At 43.1% G+C, this 24,885-nt stretch overlaps 1 protein-coding gene across 3 annotated transcripts in view; it reads left to right on the top strand.

Annotated features, from left to right (window-relative positions):
• LOC143996843 (enoyl-CoA delta isomerase 2-like) overlaps positions 1-23,575 on the top strand; it is a 73,618-nt gene extending 50,043 nt beyond the window's left edge. For all 3 annotated transcript variants that reach the window (XM_077492127.1, XM_077492128.1, XM_077492126.1), the window contains exons 6-9: positions 13,526-13,646; positions 15,926-16,015; positions 20,312-20,455; positions 22,992-23,575. In XM_077492127.1, the coding sequence (XP_077348253.1) occupies positions 13,526-13,646; positions 15,926-16,015; positions 20,312-20,455; positions 22,992-23,147 (511 nt within the window). In that variant the 3' untranslated portion in view covers positions 23,148-23,575. The remainder of the gene's footprint in view (positions 1-13,525; positions 13,647-15,925; positions 16,016-20,311; positions 20,456-22,991) is intronic.
• The last annotated feature ends 1,310 nt before the right edge of the window (positions 23,576-24,885 follow it).

The raw sequence follows: 24,885 nt of genomic DNA, 5'->3' as shown, positions 1-24,885 counted from the left end.
GTTAATAACTGATCAGCGGGTTATAATCCGCTGATCAGAGTTAAAGAATTGTTCAGCAGAGTCTGCTGAACAATTCTGATATAAGCTTATGGTCATTGAAGTAACCATAAGCTTATAGGAGAGGGAGAAATTAGGTCCGTACGCCGCACTGACCTGGCCACCTGTACGGACCTGGCAGTGAAAGGGTTAAAGCCTTCTCGGCAGATATGGATGGAGCCATTGGAGCCGTGGGTTTTCCTATAACAAGACAATGAGTTTTCTAACATAATTAAATAGCAAGGCGAGTAAGGTGCATATTGTTTTTTTTTTTGGGACTTGGGTGTCCACCAGGCTCAATAAACAAATTGCAACAGATGGTTGAACAGGTATAGTCATGACCACCTGAATACATTGCACGACCTCCAAACAATATTGTCAGATAGCCGTGCAATCCCAAAATATGTGGATAAAATTTGCCAGTGTGGCAGAACAGCACCAACAGGCAGAGGACTGAGATGGAAAAAACTTAGCTAATCTGGCCGGAGTCAAATACACCCTATGAAGATATAGATGCAAAAGTTTGAGGGGATAGAAGCTCCACATAAGGTTGTACCATTCGACTGGCAATCCGTCCATACCGGGAGCCTTATGGTTGGGAAAGAAGCCTATCGCAGCTGACCCTTCCTCCTCACTAAAAGGGGCATCAAGTAAACCACCTGTCTCCTCAGGTAAAGGGGCAAATGTAGTGACTCAAGCACTGTCACAAGGTCTTTCCTAACATACGGTGCAATTGGTGCATATAAGTCTAATTAGTAGGCAGGGGCGGACTGACCATTTGGCCACTCGGGCACTGCCCGAGGGCCCCGAGCCACTAGGGGGCCCCATCGGGGTTGCCAGCCTCAGTAAAGCCAGGGACAGTATGGAAAAATCTGTGTTTTTTTTTTTTTTTTTTGTTTTTTTTTACATCTGTCCCTTACCAACATCCTTTGGGTCTAAAAATCCTGAGATTATAGCTGCCCCACCTCTCCAGTACCTTGTTAGCCAATAGAAACAGTCTGTGTATACATGTATGTGTATACTGTGTGATTGTATACTGTCTGGCCCCATAATCTCTAATTGCCTGGGGGGCCCATAATCTCCTATTGCCTGGGGGCCCCATGAGTTGTCCGTCTGCCCCTGTTAGTAGGACACCAATATCTGAAGGATTCCCTCTCTAAAAGTGATTAGCTCACCAGAGGGAGAGGTGAGGCAAGGGATAACCATCTGGGGGTGAGCATCTGACATCAGGGAATGTAAAAAGTTTCCAATTTTTGTCTAGTGCAAATGTGGGTAGGAATTATCCCAAAGTGAGAATTATGCAGCTCGCTGACTCACCTGTTAGGTGTGGCCTATGCCAATAAAAAGCTGAGTGAAAGAAAAAAAGAGAAGCAGCTGGATATACTAGACTGCAATAATAGGCAAAAATATGACCAAGCAGCGTAAACAAATCACATTTTTATGAAAATTGAATTAAAATGGTAAAGAAACCATCCGTGTGGACCTTCCAAAAGTAATAAACAACATAAATCACATATACATAAATATTAAAAACAATCCAGGTAGTGATCCAATGTGCAGGAGATTTCATGAGATCATTGAATGGTGGACAAGACTCAAAATCTGGTATCTAGATATAATAGCTAACCAATAGTAGAGAAAATTGTAACATAACACAGTGTAATTCAAATTCAGTTGCTGAGTATTGTAGAATCCCAGTAAAATCAATGGATTTTGAACAAATGATGTCAAAAGCAGGATGTATGTGGGACAAATAGTCTCTTTATACAATGGTGATTGAATATATAATCCTGTAGGTGACCACCAAAGGACTTGCATGTATGATGTGAGTGGACGTGTGTAGGACGTGCTCTGGCTCTTTCATCCTGCAGCCCATTTTGACTGATCTCCTAGGAATCTCTGCTTAGTGTTTGGATGACAGCTGCTTCAAATTGCCTTCATTCACCTCCTAAACCCTCCATTCCCAGAGCATAACTGACTGTGAACTGTAAGCCAGTGTGGATGTGGAAAGTTGCCAGCTTATGTTTGGCTATTTGTCAGCTCCATTCTTTTTACACAATATGCCCCCCTACTTAATTTCATATACCTAAATTGTATACCCGCATCGGAGTGGTAGTTTGGTGTGGAGTCTGCTGTATCCTGTATCCTGACACCTCAGGGCTTCCGAGACACCTCCAGGGCTTCCAGACGGTGGCTTTTTGGGTTTCCTACCTTATTTCATCTCCCGTTGAACTCCATGTTGTTCTGTGTCCGGTCTCTGCCTGCACTGTGGCCCTCCTCTTGTGATCTCCGCCTCCTTCGTTCTGTTTGGTGGAGCTCGTGGCTTTTGGCAGCCATAGGCTGTTATCGGCTGCTGTCAGTGTGGCTGGAGCAGGGGGTGCTTGAGTGGCACTTCAGCGGGTCTCGGGGAATTTCGGCAAGGCTCTGGGAGGGAAGTTGGTGACTCCTCTGAAAACCGACGGGAGTTGTGATCGGATCTTTAGAAGAGACAGATTATTGAAGGAAGTTCTTTTCAATTGAACTAAAGTCATGTTCTTCCCGGACTTCTTTCCAGATGTACAAAAACAGCGCATTCAATTTCAAGATGTGAAAAAAAAAATCATATTCAATGCTATACCCTGCTAATTGGAATGAGAGGAAGAAAAGAGAAGATCCTAAAGAAAAATAAAAAATTTTTGTTTTTTTTTGTTTTGTTTTATCTCTTTCTATCTTCATAAAGGGGAGGTGGTTAGTAGTGATGGACGAACTTCCGACGGTACGTTTTCCGAACGCGGACCGCGAACGCGGCCGATAGTTCGCGAACCGTAACGTTCGCTGCAGGCCCCATCGACTTCAATGGGAGGCGAACTTTGCAAACCTACAGGTCAAATTTGCAGCCACAAAATAATTACTAGCTGTGCAAACATAGTCCCACCACATGGCCAATGACATAACACATGTATGAGGTGAATCTGGGATCGATAACTACAAGCATTCTTTTTCAGGACTGTGGAGCGCATGAAGGCAATGGAGGAGAGGGAAGGTCAGGGTAGGCAAAGAAGAGGGTGCAGGAGATGATCACCAGCAGCGTGACATACAGCAATGACACCTGCACCGTGATAGTTATCTGACAGTAGCACCATGATAGAGAGCACTGACATCAGCAGCGTGACATACAGCAATGACACATGCACCGTGATAGAGTGATCTGATACCAGCACCGTGATAGAGAGCACTGACATCAGCAGCGTGACATAAAGCACCATGATATACAGCACTGACAGCAGCACCGTGATAGAGAGCACTGACATCAGCAGCGTGACATAAAGCACTGACACCAGCACCATGATAGAGAGCACTGACATCAGCACCGTGATAGAGAGCACTGACATCAGCACCGTGATATACAGCACTGACAGCAGCACCATGATAGAGAGCACTGACATCAGCAGCATGACATACAGCAATGACACCAGCACCGTGATAGAGAGCACTGACATCAGCAGCGTGACATAAAGCACTGACACCAGCACCATGATATACAGCACTGACAGCAGCACCGTGATAGAGAGCACTGACATCGGCAGCGTGACATAAAGCACTCACACCAGCACCGTGATATACAGCACTGACACCTGCACCATAAGCAGCCCCAGGAGGAAGTCAGCATAGCACAGGGATGGTGGGAGCCCCTCATAATGAGCATAGCACAGGGATGGTGGGAGCCCCTCATAATGAGCATAGCACAGGGATGGTGGGTGGGAGCCCCTCATAATATGCACAGCAGAGGTACAGCCCCAGGAGGAAGTCAGCACAGCACAGGGATGGTGGGAGCCCCTCATAATAAGCAGCCCCAGGAGGATGTCAGCATAGCACAGGGATGGTGGGAGCCCCTCATAATAAGCAGCCCCAGGAGGAAGTCAGCACAGCACAGGGATGGTGGGAGCCCCTCATAATAAGCAGCCCCAGGAGGATGTCAGCATAGCACAAGGATGGTGGGAGCCCCTCATAATAAGCAGCCCCAGGAGGAAGTCAGCACAGCACAGGGATTGTGGGAGCCCCTCATAATGAGAATAGCACAGGGATGGTGGGAGCCCCTCATAATATGCACAGCAGAGGTACAGCCCCAGGAGGAAGTCAGCACAGGGATGGTGGGAGCCCCTCATAATGAGCAGCTCCAGGAGGAAGTCAGCACAGCACAGGGATGGTGGAAGCCCCTCAGAATAAGCAGCCCCAGTAGAAATATGACACTGCTCAACCTCTTCAAACAGGAGAGTACGGGCATATAGTACGGTGTGCTTTTTTTGGACAAGGAAGTGAGCCAAATGAAGAAAGGAGGTCTGTGTGCTCGATTAAAAAAATTGTTTATAGACATATACATGGTCTACTGGTCACATGTGTTGAATTCCTCCGAGATCCATGCCTCATTCATTTTTAGAAATGTGAGGTAGTTAACACTGTCGTGAGCTAGGCGAGTGCGCTTATCGGTCACGATCCCCCCTGCTGCGCTGAACGTCCTTTCGGACAGGACACTGGACGAGGGGCAAGCCAACAGTTCAATTGCAAATTGGGCAAGCTCTGGCCAGAGGTCAAGCCTGCCCACCCAGTAGTCCAGGGGTTCATCACTCCTCAGAGTGTCCACATCGGCCGTTAACCCGATGTAGTTGGACACCTGGCGGTCTAGGCGTTCCCTGATGCTGGATCCGGATGACACCTGTCGATGGGTCGGCTGAAAGAATGACCTCATATCCGAAGTCACCAACACATTCTTCAAACCGGCCTCTTCTTGCAGGCACTATTGGATGGGTACCCGCAACTCCTTCTCTGGGAGTGGGAATTGCTCCTCTGCCAGCGCACGCAAAAGCAGAATGCAGCATTTCTCGAAGCAAGGCCTGGAAGTGCTCCATTCTGACAGCCCTCTGTGACGGCGGTAACATTTCCGCCATTTTGTGTTTGTACCGGGGGTCTAAGTACGTTGCCATCCAGTACTGGTTCTTGACTCTTATGCTTTTTATATGGGGGTCCCTATTAAAACACTGGAGCATGAAGGCCCCCATTTGCACTAAACTGGAAGCGGTGTGGTGGCCTGGCTCCTGCTCATCATCCAGGATATGTCGTCCTCTTCATTCTCCTCTCCCCATCCACGCACAACAACAGGGATCCCAGAAAGGTTTAAAGCATGCTCTTCTTGCTCCTCCTCATCCGCCCCGACACCATCCTCCTCTGACACCTCTTCAGACTCCTGTTGTTCACTCTTGTTCTCAGATAGAGTAGCCCCCCCCCCTGGGAATTCATCCAGCATTGCGACTTCCTCATCTTCCTGCTCCTGCTCCTCCACAGCTTGATCAATGACACGACGCAATGCACGCTCCATAAAGAAGGCATAAGGTACCATGTCACTGATGGCGCCATGGCTGCGACTGACCAGTTTGGTGATCTCCTCAAATGGCCGCAGAAGTCTGCATGCGTCGCGCATGAACAGCCACTGGCGCAGTGAAAAAAAAACCAGCTCCCCAGAACCTGTTCTGCCGCAGAGTTCATACAGGTAGACATTAACTGCACGTTTCTGCTGGAGCAGCCTATCAAGCATATAGAAGGTTGAGTTCCATCGTGTCAGGCAATCTCAAATAAGACGTCTGACCGGCAGATTGTGTCGCCGCTGAATGTCAGCAAGGCGAGCCATGGCCGTGTAAGATCTTCTGAAATGGGCCGAGATTTTCCTTGCCTGCCGCAAGATGTCCTGGACCCCAGGGTATTTGATAACGAATCGCTGCACGACCAAGTTTAAGACGTGTGCCATGCATGGCATGTGCGTAATTTTGCCCTGTTTCAATGCGCTAAGCAGATTGGCACCGTTGTCACACACCACTTTACCAACTGTCAAATTGAGCGGTGTTAGCCACTGATCTGCCTGTGAACGCAAAGCTGAAAGGAGTGCCGGGCCAGTGTGGCTCTTGACTTCCAGGCACAACAGATGCAGCACGGCATGGCAACGTCTCACCTGGCATATCGAATAGGTTCTAGGGAGCTTGGGCGGCGCAGCGGAAGAGACGCTAGCAGCGGAAAAGGAGGAGTCAGCTGAGGAGGAGAGGGAGGAGGAGAAGAAGAAGACCCAGGCCTGCATGCAATCCATAGCGGAAAAACAAATCTACACGGGTGCCACGGGTTACGTGCTTGACGGCCGTCACAAGGTTCACCCAGTGGGCAGTAAAAGTGATATACCTTCCCTGCCCGTGTTTGCTAGACCACATGTCTGTGGTCAGATGTATCTTGGCACCGACACTGTGTGCCAGAGATACATTCACTTGCCGCTGAACATGGCCATATAGCTCTGGGATGCCCTTCTGTGAGAAATACTTCCTTCCTGGGACCTTCCATTGTGGTGTTCCAATGGCCACAAATTTGCGAAAAGGCCTCCGAGTACACCAGTTTATATAGCAGTAGTTGGCGGGCTATCAGTTCTGACAAGCCAGCCGTCAACCGTTGGGCAAGAGGGTTATCCGGCGTCATCATTTTTTTACGCTCGAACATTAGGCCCACGGAAGCCTGCCTTTTTGCAGAAAAACGTGAGCTTGGCGTGATGGAAGGTGGAGTGGAGGACAATTGTGAGGAGAGAGGAGAAGGAGAAGTAGAAGACGAGGCTGGACGGTGAGAGCCTGGAGTGTGGCTTTGTGTGTTCCGTTGGGCTCGGTGATGGCTGCTCATGTGCCTTCTTAAGGCGGTTGTCCCTAGGTGAGTGTTGGGCTTACCACGACTAATGCGTTGACTGCAAAGATTGCAGATGGCAACGCTATTGTCAGCAGCGGACACGTTAAAAAAAGCCCACACTGCGGAGCCATGTGCCGGTGTCCTGGGAGCGCCAGATGTGACCGTACATGGTCGATGACTCGCTCCTGATACATTTGCAGTCTGCTTTGTCCCTCCTGTGCAATGTAAGTTATTCCTGCTTCTCCTCCCTATCTGCTGGTCCATATCTCCCTCTGAACTCTCTTGTAGGCACCCACGTGACATCACTAGACACGTCATCATCGACGTCACCTTCCCCACCGCTATAAGTAGAGATCTCGGAGTAGGCAGCAACAGCGGGGACCAACCTGCTCCTTGGGCTGATCTGGGTACAGTCGTCAGACTGCTGAGTGGTGGTTGTTGCTACCTCCTCTTCCTGATCCAATACCAAGAGTGGCTGCGCATCAGAAATGTCTTGATATGGATCGGAAAATAATTCCTGTGACTCAAGCGGAAGGTATGTGGTGGTGGTGCTGGTGGTGTTGTTGGTGGTAGTGTCTTTGGGGGTGCACATAGCAGAGAGTGAAGAAGAGGGTGCAGATCGAGAGGATGAGGAGGGTGCAGAAGAGTAAGGCTGAGTGAGCCACTCAACCAAGTCTGGTGCGTCCTTTAAAGTAATTGAATGCACCTTCTGCAACTTCCCACTTTGGCTCAAGCCTTTTGCTCCTGCCCTACCCCTACCACCCCTGCGGAAGGGCCTGCCTCTTCCTCTGCCTGTCATTTTTTGAAATGACCCTGTGACAAAACTCTCAGTCCCTATACTGATAAAGGACTGCTGCAGCAGAAGGGCAGCAGTCAGCAGTAGTGCACCTCAACCCTATGTATTGTGGACCTATACCAGTCCTTAAGGAATAGCAGACTGTACCTCACTCAACCCTATGTACTGTAGTACCCTATACCTTACCAGTCCTTATAAGGACCTTTGTGGAACAAGTAGGTTGTGAATGATTAGCAGACTTTACCTCAGTCCCTATACTGATAAAGGACTACTGCAGCAGAAGGGCAGCAGTCAAGTATAATAATCTTTCTATATTTGGAAGAAAGAATATTATACGTGTACAAGCCTATTACCATACCAGTCCTGAAAAGCTACTGATTAAACTGCCTGTCCCTCACTGCCTCACACACAGCTTCCTGCCTGTCCCTATTTAAACTGACAAAACAGAGGCTGCTGGAACAATAACTTGAATAGCACTTTTGTGGACCTAATAGTAACAGCTATTGATTAAACTGACTGTCCCTGCAGCACACAGCGTCCTGTCCCTCTCTCTACACTGACAAAAGACAGGCTGCTGCAAAAATCAGTAGCACAGCAGTGCTTCAAACCTATATCCTGAACTACACCTAACGCCTATACCAGTCCTGAAAATAACTTTTGTGGACCAAATAGCTAGCAATTTGGGTCACTGCAGTCTCTCCCTGCTCCACACAGCAACCTCTCCCTATAGTGACAGAAGAAAGAATGTAAAATGGCCGCCGGATCGGGTCTATTTATAAGTTAGGGGGAATGTGCAAGTGTCTATGTGCTGTAATGTCTCAATTGGCTGTCCTGTACCCCATGATGGATGTGTCATCATTGGTCAAAGTTCTTTTACACAGTAAACACGGAAGTCCGCCGGGCGAACGGCGGCAATAGTCCGCTGATCGGGCGGACGGCGAACAGCCGAAATTTGCCGTGAAACGACCGCCGGGCGAACCGTTTAGCCATTCCTAGTGGTTAGTTTGATTTTTATTTTTATATAGATCCGGGGGAGAGAGTCCAGTAAATTTTTACTGAATTGACTCTCTATATTTTGTTCCTGTGTGAGCTGTGTGAGCTAATTTGATAAAGATGATATGAATGCCACAAGTATTATATTTGTTGCATAATTGCCCTTTATGGCTTCCTCTGAATTTTTTTAAACCTATAGATGTAGGTAGAAGTGAAGCACTAAATAATCAAAACAGGGAAATATGTATAAATCACTAAAAAACAGATAATGAAACATGTGCAACGGTGTTATAAAACCAATGTTAAAGTCCACCAATAAAACTAAAATGAAGAGAAAGTGTCCATCATGGAGGCAGAAGAATATCATGGTAACAATGTCACAAAAGCCGTATGAACCATCACATGGAGATTTCTTTCAAGCGAATAATATGACTTAAATACGCTTACCAGAACGGTTGGACCCGACTGCCAGCGACAACAGGTCATTCGAATGAGCAGATGGACCCAAAGCATCACAGGAATCCTGGAGGGGTGTGGATATACTCCACTGGTCTCCCGATGGTTTTGAGGGCAGGGGAACCACTGGACCTCTCAGTCAGCCAAATCTTGGTCTCCAGTTATGTGGATGGATCAAGTAACCAGAGATGTCAGCAAGGCATCCAAAGGGGAAGAGTGGGTAAAATATGGGGTACCCTCCAAGGGGATAACCTGAAACCAATACCAGAACCCAAAGAAAGGCTTTTGTCCATAAAACATGGAAATAATTAAAAATGGGGCTCCAATAGTGCAGGTCAAAAATTGTAGGTTTTAAGGTTTTTTTGACCTGTACTATTGGAGCCCCATTTTTTCTTTTTGGTGATGGACATTTTCTCTTCATTTTAGTTTTATTGGTGGACTTTAACATTGGTTTTATAACACCATTGCACATTTGTTTCATTGTGTGTTTATTTGTGATTTATACATATTTCACTTTTTTGATTATTTACACTTTTACCGACATCCATTAGAATTTTTGTCACATTCTTGTGTAACTGCTCACCATTTTTTGTTTTATTTATTTATATATATAATATAATTTTTTTTTGGTGTAAGCGTAGTAATTTTCTCCATTCACATTAAACAAATGGATACCTTGTTTAGAGAACTTATTTGGAGATATAAATATCCTCGGATTGGATTAGAAATTCTGCAATTGCTCAAAGATGAAGGTGGTTTGGCTGTTCCAAATACCAGATTGTATTATCTGCCATCCCAACTTCAGAAATTAAATGGATGGAATGGTATAGACTATGAAGACCCCATATAGCTAATTATATTTTCCCAGCTGCCGATAGATCCACCGATACAGTTAATAGTAGCAAATTACTTTTTTAGTAAACATGGTTATCCTACATTTAATTTAATACATAAGATCTGGACTACGATTCAACAAGATACTGAATATGAGGGATATACTCAAAATATACCATTATGGGATAATCTGCAATTGCCTGAGGTTGCGAAGCTTGAAAATTTTGATTTATGGAAGAAGGCTGGAATTCTGCTTCTTTGTCAGCTTTTTGACAATGAGGTTTTGCAACCGTTTGATAAACTGGCAGAGAGATATAATTTGCCTAATAAGCAATTTTTTCAATATTTGCAATTATGGCATGCCCTGCAGAGTCAAGCAATTACTTTTTTATTAAAATATAACTCTTCATCAATCTTAACTTTGGCAGTAACTGCAAAACGTTCTAAACAGGTCCTCATAGGGAGTATATATTCTTCTATACAAATGACAGACAGAACTAATTCGCAAGTGGGTAGCTTTGGGCGGTGGTGCAGGGATCTAGAGACGCTTAGTGACAAGGAGTTGAAACCAGCTTTGAGGAATCAATTTGAGGTATCCTTTTCCTCTTCACAGTGCCTAACTTAGTTATTTATCATTCACAGAGCCCATTATACCCCTTTAAAGTTATACTCTTGGGGTAAACCAGTTACACCAAACTGTCTAAGATGTACCACTGATAAAGGTACACTTTAAATTCTGTAGGCTTCACGCAGGTTCATTTTGATCCAAAAATAGCTTTACTAGGGATTGTACCGAAATAAACCCTTCCAGTTGAAAAGCATGTGATGTGGTTGACAACTATCTACATGGCTCATAAACTTATATTACAAAAATGGATATCAAAATACCTGCTAACAATGGATCAATGGATCCAGCCAATTAACCTTAATTTAAGACGAGAGGAATTGGTATATAAACATAGGAAGAGCCCTAAAAAATGTAAAAAAAAATTGGCATTGGTGGTTAGTCTCCAATTTGTTCAAAAAATCAGTTGAGTAAATTAATGATATTGAGGAAAACTAATAATAACATAAGAGGGAGATAAGTGTATATATAATCCACTAAGGAGTAATAATAAGATGAAGGGTCTTGAATAAAAATTGAAGCGTGGACTGGTGAGCATAGATGTGTTTTTTTTTTTTTGTGTATCTGGAAGGGTTTATTTGTGGGTAATGTTTTGTGTGTATTTTGAAATGTTGTATTATAAAAAAAATCTATAAAAAACTATTTGATTGAATGATCAAAAAATGTTACTCCAAATGCAATAACTGATTGATGGTAGAATTGGAAGATGGTTTCCATACTATCTTAATTCAGTTTTCATTCAAATTTGATTTTATTACGCTGCTTGCTCATATTTTTGCCTATTATTGCAGTGGCATATCCAGCTGCTTCTCTTTTTTTTTTTTTCGTTCACATCCATTTTTGTCTCCATTTAAATATTCTTTCAGCCCCCTTCTGTAAGGAGTCATGTGTAGGCTTCTTGTAAAGTAAACCTAAACCTCGTCTGGTAAACTGTAACTGTAAGGGAGGGAGAGTCGGCATGTGAGCAGGCACAATCCTGTTCACAGTCTTGTAAAACAGAGGTAACATGATTATGTTCAACGCTGGTAGCCTTAATAGTTGAGATATACATATGCTCCTAGTAGTTGCCTTGAATGCCTCCCATAAAGTCGATACTGTAGAAGACACTTCATTTATCTGCCAGTAAGATTTCATATGGCTCAACTAACGTGACTTCCACCCAGCCTGGGGTCAGCCGCCAGAAACCATAGGGTCTACTATCCTCTAATTGCAAAGATACTTGCAATGGTGACTGTTCTGACAGCCCCCCTGGGAGGTAGGTAGCATCGAGCAGCACTGGCTGAATAGCAGCAGTGCCAAAGGCGAGGTCAATTCTGGAGTAGCATACACTGAGAATAAATATGAGTAACATATTATATTGAGTGTTAAGGTGTTTCTATCTCAAGAATTCTGTACGACCTGCAGATGAGGCCCAGTGGGATAATTCCATGTTGGGTTTGAGGTGTCTAACACATAGTCCAATATATTGTTTTAATCTCCAGCAAATAATACTTAGGAGAGTAGGTTGCCACTCTCTGTCTAAAGCCTTATTCTGTCCACTTTTATACGATCTCTGAAAACTCATCCTCCCTTTAGGGAGGCCTAGCCTGCCTTCAGCTAACAACTGAATCTTCTACTTCCCTCATCAGTTCATCCCTCACAGTTACTACCTTTTGTTACACCAACCCCTCCCTATTAGATTGTCAGCTCACAGGAGCAGGGCCCTCCTAACCCTCTTGTATTGAATTGTATTGTTGCTGTATTGTATTTAAATTCTAAAGTGCTGCAAAACTGTTGGCCCTATTTAAATCCTGTATTATAATAATGTAAAAATTTATTGTCATCAGTAAAAATAGCAACCAGCTAGGTAAAGAGACAAAAGTGAAATAAAAAAATATAAGATACAAAACAAAAGCAAAAACCTGAAAAAATTGATCCAATAAAAAAACACCTTTACTAAATCACTATATTAAAATGCAAAGATATGAAAAAAAGAGAGAAATTCTATGTGTACTACTACAAAAATAGGCATGCTTTCCTGCCAGGCCTCATGCTTGGATAAGGCTTTGGGGGGCCATTTTTTATTTATTGTGCCCCCCCCCCCCAATCCATACCAGACTTGAAAGGCCTAGTGTGGATTAGAGGGGGGACCATGCTGTTTTTTTTTTCTTACACTGTCAGCTCTTTTGTTTACATTCTGCTGTCAGCGTGGAATCCACCACTGAGGGCAAGGATGAGTCATAGTTGTTTAGAATGCTGGTGGGTGCCAGCCCATTAGCAACCAGTATCTATGAGCTGTACTGTCACATTTAGCAGTGGTATGCTACAGCTAAATGTTCACTTCCAGCTGCAGCTAGAGGTCTGGTCTGCGGTAAAATTGGGTAGAAAAAAGCATAGTAAAAGAAAAGTAGCTCTTTTGGCCCTACTCCTGTGACCTGTTTTCAGCCGACAGTGGGCTAAATCCCCCTGTTGGCTGACACACTGAATTGATCCCAACTTTAATGTCAGAATCCACCCAGATACCTGACTGGCAGTCGCTTCTGTGCCCTCCTTAGCCAGTGAGCGCTGGAGGGGCAGAGCAGAGGCCAGTGACTGTGTATACATGTATAGGGGAAAATATAAGCGGCAGGGGACAGATTCAGCATAACACTTTTCTCTCCCCCCCCCCAAATTATGGGTAAGCTGCTGTATACTGTATTTTTGTTCTTGGGTTTAGATAAAAACATTTTGTTGAGGAAAATAACTTTGTTGTTTTTCATGGGTTTAGAGACAATTTACATACAAAAGATAAGGGGGAATGAGTACAGGTTTTTGCCAGAAGCCATTGTAGTTTGGTAAATGAGGAGCTTTTTTCTAAAGAACGTTTTTGTTTTTCTTTTTGTTTTTCAATTGCATTAGTGTTGTATGGCTAGCTTAGATCTGAACAGTACTTTACAAACATGAGCATTAAATATGAGACTGTTTCTTTATTAAGATTAGGGATACCAGTATTAAAAAAGACTCATAAGCTGGTGCAAAATTAAATTAATTAATTCTCTGCATTCTCTTAACAATAAATATCTTCATAGTAGTTAGCCCAACACACAATACTACCCATTTATTCTTTACTCTTTACTCAGGGATTTTATATGTAAATTCATTGACTTTCCAAAGCCACTTGTGGCCATGGTGAATGGACCTGCTATTGGTATTGGTACAACAATTCTTGGCTTATGTGACCTTGTATTTGCATCTGACCAGGTAAATAATATGTTATGTACTGTGTTTTTTTTTTATAGAAATTTACATTTTAATAATCTTTTTGTCAGATGATAGCGCTAGATTCAATGTGCCTATAGAAGTGTATAAATCTCATAATCAAGAGTTTCTTTTCTTTCCAGGGATAGGTGTACATTCCTGGTCACCCCTATATTTAATAATACAACCTTCTCTCTTTTGAAAGATGACAATATTCCCCTTTTACCATATCTTCCTGGTAACAAGTCATAAATATACATGCATAAATAAGCTGCAGCATCAGTGTTTTGCTATTTGAGCTGGGATCAGATATTATACACAGGATTGATCAGGAGGATGAGTGGGGGTATTTGGACGATTAGTGTTTGAAAGTGCCCTTATACATTCTTATCGAACAAATGAAGGCCGTGCTACACAAACCTGCTCTTTTATAACTTTATTGAGCTGACAGGCAATGTGGGCATTTGTTTGGGAGAGACTAGCTTGTCAGAACAGTAAAGTTATTCAGTGGACAGAAGTGTGGAGCATGGCCTGTATTTGTTATGTTTGGAAGCGTAACAGTTGTTTTGGACTCCATGAGGATCCAGCACCCTCAAAAGCTGGATTTGGGAATTGCAAAGAGGGCCTTGAGCTGTGTATTTTGCATTATATGCAATGCAAACATCTATTAATTGATAATGTAGCAATCACAGTATTAATTGTAGCATGTAGAGCAGGGATGGGCAACTTTTAAAAGGTGGCACTCTACCTGAACAACATGAAAGAGATCAAAGGTCACTGGGATGCAGCACCATTTTATTTAAAAATAAATTATTTAGCAAGGCCTAACTAAATAGTAAGGAAAACTTAGAAAAATATAATAAAAGAAAGGTCACTGTAAAAATACAAACTTGGCTAACCTAAAAGTGGACTGTGTCAGCCAGTAGACCAGTGGACAGTGTCAGTCAGTAGGGCAGAAGATGTGTCATCATGTTAGTGGATGGTGTCAGAAGTTTTTATTTTCATTAATCTTTACAGTTTTTTATTATTAAAATTATTTTTTCAGGAGCCCTGTTGGGGGTTGCTCAAAGGGAAGCACACGGGGGGAGGGGGGGCAAGCAGCATAAAAAAGAGGAACAAGAACAGGCGGGGCAGTGGATGAGGCATTTACTAGAACCAATCCCCTGCCTTTTATCTGCTGCAGGAGGAAAATAAAGGGTATTGCTTTGGGGCACCAGGTTAGGGAGACGGTAAAATTCAATCCCCATCCACTTTCTGGGAATTCTAATTTTTTAAATACCTGTCCATGGAAGGGAAGGGGGAGAGGACACTTCTATGTTGGAAAGGGGGGCGGGGCAGAGGACACTCCTGTACAGGGTGATGTGAAGGGTGGTAGAGGACACTTCTATAGTGGTTTACCTGCCCATAGCAGTGTCCTCTGACCCCTTCACATCACCTCCCTCCACAGTAGTGTCCTCTGCCCCCTTCACATCATCCCCTCCCATTGCAGTGCACTCTACCGCCCTTCTACCCCCTCCCCCCCTTTTCCCACAGTGATGACCTCTGCCCACCCCACTTCCTTGCCATAAAAGTGTCCCATAGCAGGGTTACTTTAGTGAAATTGTAAAATCCTATTTAAGAAAAATATGCTGCTAATGTTTGCTACAAAACATTTAAAAAGTACGGTAACTCCACATTTGTTGAGAAACATTCCCCTCCTCTTGCCAAAAGTGCATTTTTGTTGCATGGGTGCTCATATTCTGACTTGTATCTTAGTGCAGACATCTTGGAAATTTACTTTGAAAGGGAAAGATCATCTTTAATGACATTCAAATACAACATGAGCAATTGTATACACTATATTTTGTTTTGTTTTTCCCACGAAAGTGGAATTACCCTTTTAGTCAAAATTGCAAATTAAACTTTAAAATGCACACACTTGGAATAGCCTACATTCTTCCATTCATCCAGACAGAATAGCTGTACTGCATAAGACAACCACTTTACTGAAAACCTTGTTTTGCCAATGTAGTAATCTGGGAACACACATTATTTATTTATGAGCTAATGCAGACCAGTTATTCTCAATTCTGCCCACTGCATAGAGAGAAGTTGCACAGCACAATGCTATTTGGCTCTGAAATGGAGATGATAGTAAAACATACAGAAAAAACATACAGAAAAAAATATACATTATTTGGAATTAGGTCTGTATGGAAATTAGGCAAAATATTTTTCCCGAGAGGTTTTAAAGCTAAATATTTGACCTGTAAGAATGTTTCTAATCTCTGTTCTATTTACAGGCTACATTTAACACGCCTTTCAGCAAACTTGGCCAACATCCAGAAGCATGCTCTTCTTATACCTTCCCAAGAATAATGGGCTTGTCAAAGGTAAGCTGCTTGTAATTGTAGCGCTACCGCCGACTGTGTTCTGCTCCTTGATTCCAAGAACAACCTCTGCTCCTCTGACACACTTGGTTGAATGAAACTCACTACATGCACTTTTAGGAACATGAGTATAGATACCTTTTTAACTTGGTTGTGATTTAGTACCAGGAAATGGACACAAGACCGTTTAGTGGTAAATTAAGTCAATGTATTGGTACATGTTAGAATAAATAGTGGTTTAAGCATAAGTGAACACACAGAGGGTAGGTTCAGGCACAGTCCGCTAGACAGTATATTTCTCTATGCCAAGGCAACCCAGAATAGAGTTTTGTGCCACTAGACTGGAATTAACACATAAAGCAGCAATGTCAGCAATAAAGTGCATATAAGCATTAACTGCAATATGAATAATATCACTTTAGCTAGTTTAACTATTTTGCTGGCTCAAGACCAGACCACTTTTTGCGATTCGACACAGCGTTGCTTTAACTGACAATTGCGCGGTCGTGTGACGTGGCTCCCAAACAAAATTGACGTCCTTTTTTCCCACAAATAGAGCTTTCTTTTGGTGGTATTTGATCACCCCTGCGGTTTTTATTTTTTGCGCTATAAACAAAAATAGAGCGACAATTTTGAAAAAAACGCATTATTTTTAGCTATAATAAGTAAGCCCCAAAAATATATAAAAAAACATTATTTTTCCTCAGTTTAGGCCGATACGTATTCTTCTACATATTTTTTGTAAAAAAAATCGCAATAATCGATTATTGATTGGTTTGATTCCTGTGTAAATGACACGGGCAGTGAAGGGGTTAACCAGGGGGTGGTAGTGTAGGGATTAAGTGTGTCCTAGGGGCGTGTTACTAACTGGGGGGGGCTGGGCTGTGAACACTGATCTCTGCTCCAATCACATGGAGCAGAGATCAGTGTCACTTGTTGCTAGGCAGAACGGGGAGATTCTGTTTACATCAGCATCTCCCCGTACCCCCACGGCGATCGAGTCGGCGGGACCCGCGACCGGACTCACAGGGGTCCCAACCAACACACGCGCCGCCGGCGGGGCACACGCGATGGCAGGGCGGTAAATACAAATGGACGTACCTGTTCGCCAATTTGCCTGCCCGTGCCATTCTGCCGACGTACATTGGCATGCGCTGGTCGGGAAGTGGCTAGAGAATGGCTAGGATATGGTGCAATGTCCCCTGAGAGGTACCTCTTGGCATATGCAGTAGGTGCAGTAGGTGAAGGTCTCTGTGTAGCAGCTGTAAAGGGACAGTCTTCAGTCCTAACTCTTCAGCCGGCTAGCACTTGGGCCCTGTTGTACCATTGGTGCAGGCACCAAAAAAAGTTATTAGATGGTTGTATGGTCAGTTCCTAAAGGGCTCAGTCTCTCTAGCAGCAGAATGGTCAATCCCCACAACAGCAGCTCACCAGTCTCAGTGATGTTGCATCTTACCATCTGGTCACACACAGTGATTAGTCCACTCTCTGCTCTGTTCCCAGGTGATTCTAACTGTCAGCACATCTGGACTCAGGCTGTTGTTATGCAGTAGTGGTGGTGCACACTGGACAGCAATGTGCATTCCCTGGGCTCCCTCATGGCAAGACAGAAGCTAGTCAATTATTTTCTCCACCTGTCTCCTGCTGGGAACTGTGTCCAATGGTCCATAAGAGTCCATAGAATGGCTCCCTTTATTAACTTCAAATCCCACAGTCCATTGTGGCCAACATAGAGGTCTCTTTCAAATTATTCAGGCTTGTTTGCTCCCCCTACTGACTGGAGGCAGGTAATGTTGTTAGGTCCTGCATGACCAGTTCAGTAAAAGCACAGAGAGTAATTGAAGCACAGTGTTTCTCTCACTGTCATTTTTAGCCAAGCACCTGGATACACTATATACACTGCTTAAAAAAATTAAAGGAAGACTTTGAAAACACATGAGACCTCAATGGAGAAAAATATGCTGGATATCTACAATGCTATGGACTGGGTAATGTGTTAGGAACGAAAGTATGGAAATTAAAATGATCAACCTACAGAAGGCTGAATTCAAAGACCTCCCCAGAAATCAAAGTGAAATAAGGATGCAGCAAGCTAGTCCGTTTTTCTGAAATTTGATTGCAGCAACTTAAAATGGTACTCAATAGTTGGTATGTCCCCCATGTGCTTGTATTCATTCCTGACAACATCAGGGCATGGAGACGACGGATGGTGCCCTGGGGTATTTCCTCCCAGATCCCGGACCAGGGCATAACTGAGCTGAACAGACTGAGGTGCAACCTGTCAGTGTCAGATGGACCGAAACAATGTTCTTGTTCTATTGGAATTAGGTTAGGCGAGTTTAGGAGCAATTCAATGGTATCATATCCTTCATCCTCCAGGAACTGGCTGCATACTCTTGCCACATGAGGCTGGACATTGTCTTGCACCAGGAGGAACCCAGGACCCACTGCACCAGCGTAGGGTCTAACAATGGGTCCAAGGAGTTCATCCTGATACCTAATGGCAATCAGGGTGCCATTGTCTAGCCTGTAGAGGTTTGTGTGTCCCTCCATGGATATGCCTCCCCAAACCATCACTGACCTACCACCAAACCAGTCATGCTGAATGATGTTACAGGCAGCATAACAATCTCCACAGCTTCTCCAAACCCTTTCACGTCTGTCACATGTGCTCAGGGTGAACCTACTCTCATCTGTGAAAAGCACAGGGCGCCAGTTGCAGACCTGCCGATTCTGGTGTTCAATGGCAAATGGCAATCAAGCTTCACATTGCCAGGGGAAGTAAGCACAGGGCCCACAAGAGAATGTCGGGCCCTCAGGCCACCCTCAAGAAGTCTGTTTCTAATTGTTTGGTCAGAGAGGCCTGCTGGAGGTCATTTTATAAGGCTTTGGCAGTGCTCATCCTGTTCCTCCTTGCACAAAGGAGCAGATACCGGTCCTGTTGATGAGTTAAAGACCTTCTATGGCCCTGTCCAGCTCTCCTAGAGTAACTGCCTGTCTCCTGGAATCTCTTCAGTGCTCTTGAGACTGTGCTGATACAGCAAACCATCCTGGAGGAGTTGGACTACCTGTGCAACCTATAGGGTCCAGGTATTGCCTCATGCTACCAGTAGTGACACTGACCCTAGCCAAATGCAAAACAAGTGAAAAACAGAAAAGATGAGCATTTTCGGGGTGTCTTTGAATTCAGCCCTCTGTAGGTTGCTAATTTTAATTTCTATCAATGTGTCATCCTTTCGTTCCTAACACATTACATATCCAGCATATTTTTCCCCATTGAGATCTGATGTGTTTTCAAAGTGTTCCTTTAATTTTTTTGAGCAGTGTATACATTTATTTATCTTGCTTCTTAGACTAGCCCTTCCCAACTCTGGATAGCACTAGTAGCTCACTTAATTTAACTTATTGGCTAGAATTTTTATTTTTTTAACAAAACTGGAGATTTTGTTTAAACTCAAACTGCTGTATTCATTTTGTTGTGTATTCTGCTGCACCTTGGCTCCTGGGAGATGTTTGTCATTGTTCCCAGAGGTCAGTGGGCATCGCGTGGTGTAGATAGATTATCTTTATTGCCATAACAATGGAGTGGGCACTTCCTCCATTGCCGCCCGTTGTTATGGCAACAAGATTATTTTCCTGCACTATGCCCTGTGTAAACTGCGCATGCGCGAGATCGGGAGGTGCATGCTGGGTATCCACCAGCACCTTATCCCAGAACAGACTCGCATGCCCACAGTGAAGATGGAAGTGCTCTGGAATGAAGAAAACAAATGTGAGTGAATAAAAAAAAAGACGGGAATCGAACAGCGATTTTATTAATCACACGCAGCAGAACGAATGACCTAAAAAAAAAAGTGGAATGTCGCCTTAAATTCAAGGGGTGAGCCCCAGAGCATTTTGGCACCATAAACACCTTTTATGCCACGTACACACGACCAGACTTTCCGGCAGACTAGGTCCGAAGGGATTAGTCCGCCAGACAATCCGATCATGTGTGGGATAGTGTGATCGTTTAAAGAAAAAAAATCAGACAGACCTAGTAATAGAACATGTTTCAAATTTATCCGATGGGCTCAATTCTGACGGACTAAAATCGGGAAAACCATATATCTGTGTGCTGGTCAAAAGTCCTTCGAAACTCATTAGAATGTACTTAGCTGGTGTGGGCACCTGCTTTACAAATAGAAAGAATAAATTGTCTATCCCTTATTGTAGGCAATTGTAGTTCTCAGACCATTATTCCTCATTTTTAATAACAACATCATTTGACTACACACACTTTTATGTATTTTCCTGTAGGCTATTGAGGTATTACTTTTCAACAAGACGCTAACTGCTCGTGAAGCTTTCAACCTTGGACTGGTCACTGAAGTTTTTCCTGACAGTACTTTTCAGCAGGAAGTTTGGGCAAGGTTGAAATCCTATGCCACCTTTCCTAAAAATGTAAGTTTTTTATTTAGCGGTTGTAAACTTTTGAAATTAAAAATTAACATAGCAAATCTCTCTATAGTGTGTACTAGCCTCACTCCAAAGCATCTAATATGATTTCCTTCTCCTCTGTCTTCACTCTATCTGCATTAGTCACTATCCTGACACTACAGAATCTTGGGGGCCGGCCCACCCATCCTCCAGCACCAGGGCCGTTTTTAACCACTTCAACACAGGGCACTTATACACCTTCTTGCTCAGACCAATTTTCAGCTTTCAGCGCTGTCGCACTTTAAATGGCAATTGCCCAGTCATGCTACACTGTAACCAAACTAAATTTTTATAATTTTGTTCCCACAAATAGAGCTTTCTTTTGGTGGTATTTGATCACCTCTGGGATTTTTATTTTCTGCTAAACAAATAAAAAGACTGAAAATTCAGAAGAAAAAAAATAGGTTTTTTTTTTTTTCATTTACAAAACGTAAATAAGTTTTCTCATTCACTGATGGGGCTGCACTGATAAGGCGGCACTGATGGGCACTGAGGTGGTATTGATGGGCACTAATATGCGGCAATGATAGGCGGCACGGATAGGCACTGATAGGAGGCACAGATGGGCAAGGATGGGCACTGATAGGTGGCACTGATATACTGTAATGTAATCAAACACCCCAATGTCAAATCCTATTCACACTTATCTGCTACCCATAGATCCTCTGCCAGAATTGATTTGATGTTTTGGCAACCCTCCACTGCTAATTTATGTTCATGACGCTGAATACTTGGCTGGGGGGAACATCAGACCACTGCCCACTTTCGGTTACCCTGACTTTCCCGGTTGGGGGGAGGCGGGGAGGTTGTCGCTAGACTGGCTGCAGGAGTATCAAGTGGCTTCTCAGATACAGGACTCCATTGCAGCTTACTGGTCAACCAATGTTGATACGGCTAAACTGACCTTGGTATGGGATGCATTTAAAGCTGTGGCGAGGGGTGAATGTATCTCTGAGATAAAAGGGGACAGGAATGATCACAATGCACAGGGAGAGCTTCTAGCTAATGAACGAGAATGTGCGAGTGCTCACGCTGACTGTCCATCAGAGACCAATTATACATCTCTGCTGGAGACACAGCGACTTTTGTCAATGCACTTCTCTGAACTGGGCTGCTCTGAAATAGGGAAGAGGGCGGAATCGATATTTGCTAAAAGGGACAAAAATGGCAAGCTTTTGACCCTCTTGGCAGCAGATCAAACAATACCTGTCAGTATCCCTGTTATTAAAACCACTGGGGGGAACATGGTCACTGACCCTTCCAGTATCTTGGACAAATTTGTGCGGTATTTGTACTACGCTTTACTCCCCTATACAAGCATACGACATTGGTGAGCTAGATGGGTAATTAAATAAACTCTCTCTCCCCATATTGTCAGACTCAGATTTTACCCTTCTGGATGCTGATATTTTGAGTTCCATCAAGAACTGCGTGCAAGTTTACCTAGAATTGATGCTATTTTGATGGCAAAGAGTGGTCTGATTTTGATTTCTCTTCTGTTCATTTACTTTTAATTTTGTTAAATGATAAGAATAAACAATTAAAACTTTTATTTCTTAAAGCATTCCTAATACACAGCATTTTTTTTTCACACCTGCCTAAAACCTGCCTAGCACAGTAGTGTATATGCTTACAGTTATCTGTAACAGGTTAAAGAAGTACATCCATACTGCTTCACAATTTCTGATGCAGCTTTAAGACACCCCCAAAGCATGTTATTTATAGGATTTGTGTATTTTTAATAAAACACCCTCTTCTTTCCACACAACTTTCCAAAACACAAAAAAAAACAAAAAAAAAAAAAAACACAGCTTTCCAAAAATCTATTTTTTGCATTGGTACCCATGGAAATACCCAGTAACCCATGCCCTTTGTTAACAAAAGCTTGAAAATTAGCCTTGAAAAAGGCCAAAGAAAAATACCAAGAAGGTTCAGCACTATGTGCGGTATTCTTGAACTTCACGGTGGGTTCAGCAAACCAAATACGTTTTTATATTTTATGATAATTTGTAAAAATGTACTTCTTGATAATCTGCGTGTCAGGTAGTTTATCATTTTTGATGAGCAACTGTTATGGGAAACTTAGTTACATTATGAGCTAAGAGAATATGTATAGATCAGTCTATAATTTTGTATTGAGATATAAGCAGAACATTATAGTGCTCTGCTACCAAAGCTGACTACGCACTAAATGAAATTTGGCTGGTTCAGCAGGGACCAACCAAATTTTGATCAGTGTGTGGCTGCCCACACTCAACAGACGTTGATCATTTGACATGTTGAAAATAGTTTTATCGATCAGCAGCTGAAGCCAATCAGCTGCACCCACTCCTGTCAGGATACAATGTCTTGGCATGCTGGAAACCACCATCCATCTCGTCTGTTATTCATTATTAATGTTGGCATACATAATTGCAAATATAATGCAGAAGAGTTTGACCTATAATAATAATGTACATGAATGTAACAAATTAACACGGCTGTGTTTTTTTTTTATTAGTGTCTGGCTCTCTCGAAACAGTTGGTTCGCAGTGTGGATAAAGAGAAACTTCACGCTGTATGTAAAAAAGAGATGGAACTTCTCGCTCAAAGAGCAAACTCTGAGGATTCACTTAATGCTCTACAACAATTCTTCTCAAGAAAATCAAAGATCTAATTTTTTTTTCCAAATAAAATGTTACTGTCCCGTAAAAATACACACAAAATATTAATGGGAAATCTTAATTTCAGTTCTAATTAAGTATAATGTCGCTAGCTCTCACTTCTTATTTCCAAATGCAGTTTTATTTTATTTTTTGAATTTTTATTTTTGTCACATTACAGACATTAAATACAGTTGGCAGCATACGATGATGCAAAATCATACATTCCATTAGTTTTATTTTTTGACCAGTCCTTTCGACTTGCAAGGCTGCTATTAGGGATGAGAGTTTTTGCATCACTAAAGTTTTTGGTGAAATTCGTCCAATTTCTTTGAAATGCATTGAAATTAATAGTGAACAAAACATTTAAAGAGCAACTCTAATTTCTTGTAAAAAAAATAATAGCTAAAAAATAAATAAAGCATATACAATTGCTACACAAGCCATATTGTAATGAAATGTTATTAAAAAATACTTTTCCTTTTTAATCTACAGTGCAATATAGCAACCTGGAGGCGTTCTGTACACAGTAGTTACACAGAACCCAGAAATTTGATTTCCTGCTTGTGTGATTGTATGCACTTAAAGTGATTGACTTATTTTTTTTAAATAACAAACATGTCATACTTACCTCCACTGTGCAGTTCATCTTGCACAGAGTGGCCCCGATCCTTGACTTCTGGGGTCCCCCTGGCAGCACTGGTAGCTCCTCACCACATCATCTGAGAAGCGCTGTCCCAGGGGGTTGCCTTGCAGATGTGCTCCCGAGTCCAGCATTCAGCCATCCATAGACACTGAATATAGGACTGGGCCCTGCCCCGCGTCACTGGATTTGACTGACAGCAGCGGGAGCCAATGGCTGCGCTGCTATCAATCTATCCAATTATGAGCTGAGAACCCTGGGCAGAGAGGAAGAGCATGTCTCTGGCGGGGAAAAACCAGACTCAGGTGAGTAAAATGGCGGGGGGGGGCTGGGGGGCCAGTCAGTGACAAAAGTTTTTTCACCTTAATGCACAGGAAGCATTAGGGTGAAAAAACATGAGGGTTTACAACCTCTTTAAGCTGGCCATACAATATACCATTTTCTTGTTCAATTTGCTTTAGATTTACCTTCAACTATGTAGCGCAAGGACGTACCAGATTGCATACAAAGTGTTTAGGTTTGACCTCATATGGTTTTGGTAAATCTAAAGGAAAACTGAACACTTCTGGACCAGTAACATACTGGTTATACCGGGAAGATGCCTGGAGCTGGCACCGATCCCATTTTCTTTTTTAGAGTGAGCAGTCAACTCTCTTGTAAAAGCAGTCCTAGCGGCTAACTAACTGCTGGATTGCTTTTACAAGCAGCGGCAGGGGAGGCTTTCTTGGGTAATTCTAGCAATAGACCAACTCTGTAAATCTAAAGTGGTAACCTGTAAAGGATTTTAAAGCGTTGCCTATGCATAGTAAAATGTAAGCTATTTTTTGCCATTGCACACGCGTGCACAAAAAGTGCCAGAAAAGGCCTGGTCTGGAAGTGGTTTTGTATGGCCAGCCTAAGGCTAGGTTTATGCTAATGCATTTTGTGCGAGTCGTGTTTGTACACCATTCATGTGAATGGGTCACTGTACCTGCAAAAAACACATGCTCTGCACCTTTTCTAAAAAAACAGCCACATAGAAACAGTGTGGTATTTTTGCACCAGACTGTTTCATGCACCCCAAACAGGCAGCACGCTTAATGGCACCCCTATGCATCTGCAAAAGTGCA

The sequence above is a fragment of the Lithobates pipiens genome, unplaced genomic scaffold, assembly GCF_037356315.1.
Source record: "Lithobates pipiens isolate NorthernLeopardFrog02 unplaced genomic scaffold, aLitPip1_a1.2 Scaffold_19, whole genome shotgun sequence".
Classification (NCBI taxonomy): domain Eukaryota; kingdom Metazoa; phylum Chordata; class Amphibia; order Anura; family Ranidae; genus Lithobates; species Lithobates pipiens.
The sequence above is the reverse complement of the archived record's forward strand: the minus strand, read 5'-3'. Positions and strand labels throughout refer to the sequence as shown.